The following is an 11,518-nucleotide window of genomic DNA, read 5'->3' on the forward strand; positions in this document are numbered from 1 at the left end:
TTTTGAAGTGTTTCCTTAATTTTCAGTGAAAAAAAAGTCATAAAACTAAACTGCAATACAAGCAGTTTAGAGCATATTGGAGTGAGCAACGAACTCGAAAAATGTCGATAACATAGAGACGATCTCGCTAATACGACCATACTATCCTTTTTGTATTTCTTGTACAGATCTTATATAAATGCGTGCTGCTTTGTTTTACCACGTTAGCAGGAAACATCACTACGCAGAAACCTTTTCCCAAACCTTCTGTACATTTTTGAGCTTTTAAATTCTGTTGTAAAAATACAGAAATGTTCCTTGAAGTTTTCGTTAGCGGAGCAAATGCACGTATGACGATACATACAAGCTGCAGAAATTTTTTATTAAGTAAATATAGTTTGAAATCACCGTCCAAGAGATTAATATCGTCCTTTTTGTTGGAAAAGGAATACTTTTTCGGAGAGAGATTTTGCTTAGAACATTAATGGAATTACAGGAAATCGCGCACCTTGTGACTAAAGTTTTTTTCTTGGGTATAAACATATTTCTTTTTTGGTTTAAAAGAATCCTCTTGGAGCCATATATAAGAGGATTCTTTCAAGAATGAGAATATGTTTTTTAGGTGCATTTAATCGACGCGCAATTAAACTCGTTACATCGATTATTGCTGCGGCGAGTTTAAATTATCATTTTGTGTGAGTTGTGTGAAATTGGCTCGAGATGTTAATTTTAAAATGTTTTGTCGTTTTTGTCACATATCGAGTAATACTCCGATTCATTATACATACTTTCAGCATGTAAAAGCATTTGTAATTCTGTACAATCAATACAACGTAAATTTTGCAGAAAAAATCAATATTTCGTCGATAAAGTTTTCAAGCATGGCGTCTAGATATATAACTGGAACAAAATCATCACTAACCGAATTACTATTAAAAGTGACTTATTTCGACCCTTTTAAGGCAAATTTTCTTCACTTTCTCGCGGATAAAATTATTGCCATCGCATTTAGCAACTTAAAGACGTAAGATTATGCGCATAATTCACTTTACACTTTTTAAACAAAAATCGATTCATTTTATCCATCGTCCTTTATAATTAACGGGCTGCGAACAAATTGCGGACGACGATAATATAAATTGGAGATATCCTCCGTCGTTTTACGACGATAACAAACAGTGACATTCGGTAAATGAATTCAGCTTTGACGACATTATTTATCAGACGCATGTTTGCTTAATTGCATCCACCGTTGTTTCGGGCAAATAATAACATAATCTTCGTCAAAAATCGAAATAAAAAAGAAATCGTATTATCGAAAAGTTGTTCTATCGCGGCTCATGGAGAAAGAAAAAAAAAGAAGGAGTGCGGCCTGTAGATGGCAAGTCAGATACGAAAGCCAGAATTCGTTGAGCACTCAAAACCGAGTTGCTTCCGCGGCCGGGGAATATGTTAAGCGAGAATATGGCGCGGCCAAATGCAATTTGAAAATTACCTCGAGCGTGGCGATAATTTAACTTACACCGTTCGCCGACACGCCGCTACTGCTGTGTTTTCGTCCGACATTTTTAGGTTGCTCACGAATTTAGCTTAGAGCAGGTGCTTATGATAGGGGAATATGTGTGAGGAGAAAATGCGAAGCGGGCACCGCATGCAGAATATTATAGTACATATGTATGTGTGTGTGTGTATATATATATTTTTTTTTTCACCTCAATATAGAGGCGTGGACTATTTTTCACAATACGCTTTCATCCGTATGTTTTTTCAATAGATTCTTCATAAAATAAAACGATTTCCAAACATCACCGTACAATCGAACACAAAAAAGCTCCAATAAATTTCCCATCGAAAGTACTAGTAATGGTAGAGATAGTAACCGGCTTTTTCTCCCTTTCTCTTCTTTTTTTTTATAAGCGTTTCATTTCGAGAATCCTCAATGTTAACCTTTTGCAAAGTAGCTACAAAAAATTTGCGTGTGCTTTTGATTAAAGCATATAGCATGATGCATTGTACATAAGAAATCGTCTACAATGCGATGGTCGCAGTTACGTTTTGAAGTCGTGGCTGTGAATCGATCGTGTATTTGTAAGTTCGCAGGCTCATATAAAATACGAAGTTTCATTGACGGATTCGACGAAACTCTTCGTTTTTCACGAGTCTACGCGAAGAAAACAGATATACGCTCGATTCACAGACTAGTGACATGACTTTGAAACGTAACTGCATTATAGCCGATCCTTATGAATTAATTTTCACGAATTCGTGAACGCCACAGTGAGAAGAGAAGGAAAATTTCGTAATTAAAGACGCGAGCTTTCTGGCCGATTTCACGCGCGTGTCGCGGACGAAAGCAGCGGGATTGTGTCGCGTATCTCATTTTCACGCTAATGAATCGTTCGCTTGTTCGATACTAACAGCATCAATGCTCGATTTGGTCCAACAAAGAGCGTCCTTCAATAATGATCAGTCGGGCGTGTCGGTGTCTAGTCGCTTTGGAAGGATTTTTAATGCGATTTACTGCGGCGACTCATGTAGCCGACAATAAATATCGGTTATCGAGCTTTCAGCCGTAGAGTATCACACGATGCATCGAGTGTCACAGATCCACATGACACATGGTGAGCAAAATGGTGTTGCGGTGCATTAAAGAATTATGATCTTAATCATACCGCGTACGAGCTTGCAGCTTACCGCCGTAACGCTTTGTAATGTTGGAGTTCCGCTGTATTTCTTTCATTCTTCTTTATTTGACGATTGTATCGATGTTCAAAGAAAAACTGTGACAAATAGATAAAAGCACGCTCGTTCTATTGTATACATTTGGTTATATGAAAAGCGCGCGTGGCGGAATAATAATTATAAATTTTCACGAGATCAATGAATGTACGGTATGCAAATTTGCGGGTCATATCACTCGAATTCTTCTTTTGTTCGACGACTTTACGCGTTACAATGAAGACTTCCGCCTTTCTGTCTGAGATTTCACTCCTTGACATTCCTTGATATTCAATAGCGAGATTTTTCGACGCGGCGCGATTCTGCACTGAAAGAGAATAAGAGAGAAAGGGAGAGAGAAAAAGGGAGTAGAGTAGAGTAGAGTTTATTATAAGCTCTAGGCTAGGAAACTCCCTGAAACTTATAGTAGTAATGAAAGAAAGAGAGAGACAGAGAGAGTGAAAATAGTTAATTTTATTAAAATTAACTATTTAATTAATTAATAATTTCTCACACAGAACGAACATTAGCTATAACATTACCTTTCCGTGTAGAAAAGTGGCTCTCCTGGCGATAATTATATGGTACTATGCAATTATAATTACAAGCACCAAACAATCTTCTTCCAGTATACATCTCCAAGTCGGTCTCACCGACTAAGACACGCGTGCACAACTGCTGTTAGATAATTTCCCCGCGAGAAGTAATCTTATTGGAATATCACTTACTAATCTCTCTCGCGACTCTTAAGAGCCCAGCGCGCGAAAAATTAATTAAACTTTCTGCATTCGCTCGGAACTGCCGGGCACGTAGTTTCCTCGGGACGCGCGCTCAACTCTTTTTCGCAAAGTGTCCCGTTCGCGATGGTTTCCTTAATTAACAGCATTCTCATTGGAACCCCGTAACCGGCGCCGGCAAACATGTGCCGAATGTTCCGCTGATTCAAGGAACACAGAACTAATCTCGCACATCGCTTAGTTTTTCCACCACCGATATGTCGCCCCATCGGCTTTAAGTGAACTCTCCCTCTCTCTTTTCCTAGAGCGTGCGTATATTTTCGTTATTTTTTTAAATCAATAACAGCTGCTTTGCAAATCAAAGACCACCGCCGCCATTGATAGTAAAACAGCTTTATTTCGCGAGCAATAATTTATTTCCACTCGCCCCAAACTCGCCACCAGCTAATAACCTCGATTACGCCCATCAATCTACGCACTATATCAATTTAACGTCATTACGATAATTTAATATCGTTAGATTAATTAGTCGTTTGACCAATGAGAGCACTCGCGGGTCCTTTACCATCGCCAGTTAAACCCGATTTAATGGAGGCTATCGACATTTTGCATTTCCAGAGATGGTGTATGATTTAATGGAAGCGTCGGTGTCGTCGATGACCGACGACAACAATCTCTACATAGACGACGGCTTGGACGGATTCCCCGCGTTTGGCTTTCGACCCGGCTCCGAGGTGAAGCAACCCTACAGGCTGTATCTGCCAGAAAAGTTGCCAGCCGAGTTCACTCTGGTGGCCACGTTCAAGCCGACCTCCTTCAGAACGAGCTACCTCTTCGCTGTCCTCAATCCCTTCGAAACCGTCGTCCAGTTGGGCATTAGAATTTCGGTAAGCCGCACATACGAGCATCGTCAAGCTCCGCGAAAAGTCCCTCCTGCCGATGTTTTTCCTGCCACAGGAATGATTATTCGCGACCGCCCGCGATTTTTCTCACTTTCTGGAACGTTAACGGCTTTATTAAGGATTATACGAGCGACGTCGCGTCGGGCGCTGTGACGTTAGGGAAAATAATAGCGTGTGAGATCGAGGAGCAAATGTCGCGCGGAAATGAGGAGATAAGGCGGAGAAATACGATGCTGTATTAAATCACGAAGGAATCTGCTTTAACAGCTCGGTGGTTATTAGCTCTTTAACCTCAGATTGCCAATGCCAGTCATTTTGACCTACACTTTGAACGATCACTTGCGATTTAATAAAAAGAAAATGTTTGCGATCGGTATTACTTCTATTTTCCTTCTGTAGAAGAAAATTTGAGAAAACAAGAAAGTGAGGAAACAATTAAGGGAATCAAAATGATTCCACATTGGATTACCACACTGAGAGAAAAGTATCTAAGAAATTAGAGATATTTATTAATATATTTATTTGGTAACTAATAACATGTTTACTTATATTAATATACATATTTTTAAAGTGAAAACTAAATTTTTTAATGAAAAAATATAAGTTTTCTTACAAGTACAGTTTTTTAAGGAAACAATTGTTTATTCTACTCAATTAAAAGAATTTAGATTTAAGTAAATATGTTATTAGTATTTATCAAATATAGCAAACTTTTAATAGCATACATATAAAATGAAAGAGTCATTAATTACTGATTGTCGATATATTCTTTTGTTTACTAAATTCTATAACAATTTTACTATAAAATTCTTTTCATGTATATTATTAGCTGATTTTCTCAGTGAAATTTTACTGATTATATTTTTGTAATTAAACTACCAGTTTTATGAATATAGCAGCATCTCAGTGAAGAATACACTGATTGCACTCTAGAGATTAAGGTTAAGCACACTTTGTGGCTTCGTGTGGCATTTTCTTACGAGGTAAACGAATAAATATCTTGCAAAATGGCAAGAGATAATATCTCTGCGTGATCTAAGATAACGATTCCGCACGTTCTCCGCAATACCTCCTCCTTTTATTATTATGTCCCGGACAGTGCTGCCCCTCCTTCTGCTCCTTATTACGATGCTGCGCTTTAAGCGATCTTTAGCGAATGCTGTCTTCCGTTTCCCGATCCCTCGGATACCGCCGTTACACGTTCGATCTTCAAATTTCTTCAAGCTCCTTGCGCTCCTTTCGAAGAGCCATTCCCGTAACATGTCATGTACGTGTTCCGAACAATAAGCAACCCCGAATGCTTCGGACATTCCTGAAGAAACCTCAATATACTCGCAGCTACTCCCAAATAATATTGCCATTGTTCAACACATGAAATTGCAGTGAGAATATTGCCGCGCTTTATTTGCTTGAATCACACAATTTCCCGTGAATTCGTTCCGTTGCCTCCCACCTTCCCCTCCGTTCCTCCCATCCCAAGATTTATCTCGCGTGACTCGGTCGACCGTGGTGCGATTTATCGATGTAGAAGACGCGTCGCTCTACGAAGAAGCGCGTTCGACGGAACGATTCACTTTACCGTCAAACTCACGCGAGATTACCATTATCGAGATAATTCACGTAGCGGCGAGATAGATAGACAGACCGACCGACAGATCCGCGGATATTGAAATCAACCCCGTGACCGCATGTTCCAAGGACGGGCCCGGCTCCAACCAGAACGTCTCGCTGGTCTACACGAACTCGGACGAGCATTCGCATTCGGAGGAGGTGGCGAAATTCACAGTACCGAAGCTGACGAAGAAATGGTCGAAGATTGTCATCAAGGTTTCCGCGACCGACGTCACCTTCTACCTCAATTGCCACGAGATGGCACGGCAGCGGGTCACCAGGATCCCCCAGAAATTAGTATTCGACACCGCCAGCACGCTCTACATCGCGCAAGCCGGCCCGCACATCCAGGAACGATACGACGTGAGTACCGCAACACTTTGTCTTTCCGTCCGTCGTTTTGGCGAAAGAAAAAAGAAAGGAAAATAGGAGAAAAGTACGGAGAAATGGATAAAAGAGAGGAGGGAGAAAGATTGGACGCTCCGCGAGCGTTCGTGCGCGGCGCGACGAGGCGAAACGAAACGAACGGCGCTTGTTGCGTGGGATGTTTTCCGCGGGGAAGCAGTTTTCCTCTCTGCAGCATAGCGCCGCACTCTCGCACTTCGTATGCGTATGAGGGGCAGTCAAAGCGAATAAGCCGGCTCGAATGCGCGCGCGGATCGAAACGCACTCCCTCGTTTTTCCTTTTCTCTTTTTGTTTTGCCGTTTGTTACATCGACTCGGCTGACGCGGAACAAACAGTCCGCGGCGAATCCGCGCGGAACTGTCGACGCGGCTGCGAGCGTCCGCAGTAAGTTAGTTTCGTTTCGTTTCGCGGAGCCGCGCGCGCGCATCTCCCTCCAGAACGACGTCGTTCTCGTCTCGTTCGCGGCCGTGCTCGACGAATCGATTCCCTTTTTGTCCGCGGAATATTAAACGAATTCATTAAGCACGCTCTCACCGAAAGGTGCCGTACGGCCGCGCGCACTTACCGGATCCTCATTCGAAATTATTCCGATGGTTCTGGGAGCGCGGGCTACGAATCTCGAGAATATTTAACCCTCTATAACTCCCGGATTCTTCCTGTGCCTCTGAAAAAATGGCATAACTGAAAAATGTCGAGCCTTGATTGCGGAGTATAAAACGACTGCGAGATATTTTAGTTTGTGTTTCATTATTTTTGATGCGTGATTCTGCACTGAGAAAAAAAGTGGTTGGGTTAATGAGACTTTGCTTAAACGAATTTAATCGTTTGAATTATATAATTGTTGTGCGATATATCAATTGATTCAATGATTGACGGTTTGATCCAATAATTATATCAACGTAACTTATTGTTGCATCAATTTGTACAATAGATACAATATTTCCTTGGAGACGGATGATTTTGTCGATAATTTTTTTCTCAGTGTATGTTTCGTTAACTTCTCACTTTGTAAAAAGTAAAAGTTGTTGTGAACAGACCCAGATAGACTTTCCTGATTATCACGACATGGCGTAATCCACAATAAGAATTTTGCAATTTTTATAGTTTTTTTATAACTTTCCAATTTTCTAATATTATATTTTAATTTCAATTTTATATTTACAAAGCGAATATACCGTATTAAATATATGTATCGAATTTAATCATGATTATACAATTTAAATTGTACAAGAATGTAAATTTTTTGTTATATTGACGCAATAACAAATTTGCTAAAAGCTACACTCAGAATTTCATATTACACTTCATGCGATACACATGTGTTTTAGCATATTTTGATAATGTTTTCGTATATTTTTTTGTATTTCATTACTTTATCTGATAAATGTATGAGTGCCGTATTGAACCATTCAACGGACCAATAAATCAACTAGTACTAGTTGCTAAATCTACGCACACTTGTCTATCTGGAAGACTGTCTGATAATAACATTATTGTCTTAAATTCACGATGTCACAATGATGAGCATGCTAAATTACAATTTAAAAATACAGGTATATGAATATTTATATACTGAGTATATACAGAATATTTATGTACTACAGTATATATTTATATACTGAGAGGCGTATTTAAAAATTAGTAAATATTTCCTTGACAGTACTCTAACACAGCATTAATTTACTTAAATTTAAATTCTCTTATTTGAATAGAATAAATAACTATTCTATGAAAAACTAATGTTTTTTAAGTTTAAAAAAAATATACATTTTCTTGTGTAAAAAATATTTTATATATATAATATTTTGTATATTTTGTATATATAAATAAATATGCTGTGTTAGTATCGTCCAAGTAAATATTATTTCTCAGACATTTTTCCTTTCAGTGTAACTTTTTTTCAAAGGTATGGCGTAATAAAGGGTTAATCCATATTTTCCTTCACCGTGCTCTGCATCGGTGTTTATTGCCCGGCGTGTATCGCACTAATTCCCGCGATCGAGACGAAAACGGCGCTCGTTCAGGTGAATCCCTGGCGAATTTTTACCCCTATACATTCGCCACTTGTTTCACGAGTCTCGTCGTATTAAGAGGGCGCCGGCCATAAACTTCAAAATAAAGCGCGGCAGCCGACGACCGCGGAATTAAAAGCGGTGGCTCGTAGAAGTAAATCCGTACCGGTATATATCCTTTAAGAATTTAATACCGTATTCGGCATCCTGATAAAATAAGTAAAAAGGAGGTGAAAGGATAGCACGAACGTGGAGAAAGCGCCGTCGGATAAAGGGCCGGCGGGTTCGGAAGGAGTGAAGAGGGTACGAAATACCTCATCGAAATCCTATATATCGATGTTACAGATCTGTTGTCTCGGTTTCCACTATCGCTCTCTCAAAGAGCACTCGAGTGGCTCGAGAGAGCCAGTCGCACACAACGAAAGACGAAAGATTCGCGTCGGTCGGCCGTTTACGTTTAGTTAGAGAGCAGCAATTTGTGATCGATCTTTTCGCATTAGTAGTAATTTACTGGCGAAAAGAAATTCGCAAAATTATATTAGAAGTCAGAACATTCTGAACGTAACTGATTTGTCGTAATTACGGTTGCATTTACATTTGAATGTTACATGAGACTGAGGGAAAAAATATTTTAAAAATAGACAATATTTATTCGCTTTCTGTGGGTATTAATAACATATTTATTTATGCTGGTATAAAATATTTTTCGGTAAGAAAACGTACATAGGAAAAAGATTTCGTTGAATTAACTAAATGTCTGGTAAAATATGAGCGAGCCAGAAATGCCGATTGAAGTTACCGGAATTCTGTTGAAGTTGATTTTTAGTTAAGAGAACGCTGGAGTCAATGTCGAACTCCAAAAATGTCGATTACGTAGAGACAATTGTTACTAACGCAATCACGCGTTGTCTTTTCATATTTCTTGTATACATAGACCTCACGTAAATGTGTGTTGCTTTGTTTGATCATATTTAGTGGAAAACTTAATCATGCATATATAGAAATCTTTTTGTAAGCTTTTCCGATGTTTTTAAACTTTTAAATTGAGGTGTAAAAGTACAGCAATTCTTTGAAATTTTTTTGGGTGAAACAATCTTGCGTTCAGTATGTACAAGCTACAGATTTTTTCGTATTAGTCGTATAGTTGACAGCATCTGACAAATATTTACACTCGAAATGTCAGCTTTTTTATCATTTTTGTAGCATATTAAGTAATTCTCCAATTCATTTCCTCCCACGAATTTTTAATGTGTAATAGTACTAAATCTGTGCAGCGCCAATATAAAGTAAACTTTGCAGGAAAAAGTCAGCACTCAATCGGTAAAAATTTTGACACAGCGTTCCTTTAAGCAGAACTTACAATTGTTCCATTTGAACAATCGCAAGTCTGGTCAATCAGAAATTTAAATATTTAGTTAATCCGAATCTTTTTAACTTAAATAGCATTCTGGTAATTTTAGCCGGAATTCTAGTTTGTTCATATCTCACTAGACATTTAGTTAATTCAAGCAAATTTTTCTTCTGCATATATTTTCTTAAAATCTCAACTTTCCACGAAAGCAATTGTTTACTCTATTTAAATAGAAGAATTTAGATTTAAATAAATATATTATTAGTATTCATTGAATACAAATTTATTTTACCTCTCGATGTAACATGGAATAAAATAATGTCGCGCGTGCATGCGAGAGGCACGATGGTGATATAAAAATAATTAATATGATATTAGTAATGATAAATTGATAATATCATTATAAATATAATATTAATAATAATAATATATGCAATAGTAATGGGATAAAATTAAAAACGACTGACATTAAAATGTAATTGAGAAATAAAAGTATAAACGATACGATGATGAGAAGCAAAAGCGATAAAATTGCATGCAGAAAATATTATAGTATTGTATTGTGTGTTAAAATTTTATATATATATATATATATATATTTCTTTTTACAATGTTTTTTGCAAAGTTGGGTTGCACTGAGATTGTAGTATAAATTACTACAAAAAAATATTAAAAATTTTAAAACATCCATTAAATTTTTAACAGCCTACCTCTGGTACATGATAAAAATTATTCAAGTAATTTCAATAATTATGTAATAAAAAGACAAGCACATGCATAACATTTTTAAATAAATAGCAGGTATATTTCAATTATATTTCTGCATGTCCCAAAGTTGCAGAAATTTTGCTATAATTTTTGCTATAGCATTTTCTCCGTGCGCGATTCGAGTAAATATCGACGAATACTTTGCAGCAGCGTTTCTCGAAACAATGATGCTTTTGCGTTTAATCGTGTTTCGAATAATTAATATTGCGGCATGTGCGTATGGCAACAGCACTTGAACGTATCATTGCCTTTGAAATCGCCGTATCACATTAATAGCAAGGACAGCTATGACTACGTATCATCGACACGAGAGAGAGATGATAATTAGTCCTCATCCTGACGCAACATGATCATCTACAGAGGGGGCGCCCACGTGTTGCACATCGATGCGCGAAACGCATTGATTTACTCGATCCTTCGTTAATTAGTCATCCGCGATAATAGGCGGACCGTGACACATTGCAATATTTCGCATCGGTAATGTGCCATTGCTTTTATCTCACTCGCGAGAATTCCTCTCTCTAGTGATAATTAATTCATGCGCTATGTTAATGAATTTGCATCGAACATCCGCGGTTCTTTTATGGTTCGGTCCGTAGCTCCGCAAAATATATGTAATTTTTGCGTATTAATTAATATTTAGCTCCATCGCCTGACGTATTTTAATACACGGCCAAACGCACGGACAGAGAAAGAGAGAAAAGAGGAAAGGGAGGGAGGGAGGCAGAGGAAGTTTCCAACTTTGCGCATTAATTTAACAGACTCTGCTAAAATCGTCTACTTTATAAAACCTAATTATCAGCCATCTTATCGTCAGCAGTGCGAGCAGAAAATTTCCATTTCGGTCGCGCCCAAAGAAGAAAAAAAGAAATGTTCGCGGGTCTTCGCGGGAATATATATGTGAAAATTATTGAATGATCTTGTAACAGAAATCTCACGTGACGTGAATACGAATATACCATCGAAATCTGACCAGAGAGTTTTAATTATTCAATCGTGACCAGAATATGTGGTAAGAGCAATCGGGACAGTCT

At 38.1% G+C, this 11,518-nt stretch overlaps 1 protein-coding gene across 1 annotated transcript in view; it reads left to right on the forward strand.

Moving 5' to 3' along the window:
* The window catches only part of LOC116853046 (collagen alpha-1(XV) chain-like), a 149,067-nt gene extending 138,738 nt beyond the window's left edge, over positions 1-10,329 (forward strand). The window contains exons 3-5 of the mRNA XM_032833896.1: positions 4,053-4,321; positions 6,035-6,310; positions 8,711-10,329. Coding sequence (XP_032689787.1) covers positions 4,053-4,321; positions 6,035-6,310; positions 8,711-8,830 — 665 coding nt within the window. The 3' untranslated portion in view covers positions 8,831-10,329. The remainder of the gene's footprint in view (positions 1-4,052; positions 4,322-6,034; positions 6,311-8,710) is intronic.
* The last annotated feature ends 1,189 nt before the right edge of the window (positions 10,330-11,518 follow it).

This window comes from Odontomachus brunneus, unplaced genomic scaffold (assembly GCF_010583005.1).
Source record: "Odontomachus brunneus isolate Ranch 3 - 2012 unplaced genomic scaffold, Obru_v1 Obru_scaffold_273, whole genome shotgun sequence".
In the NCBI taxonomy this organism is placed as follows: Eukaryota; Metazoa; Arthropoda; class Insecta; order Hymenoptera; family Formicidae; genus Odontomachus; species Odontomachus brunneus.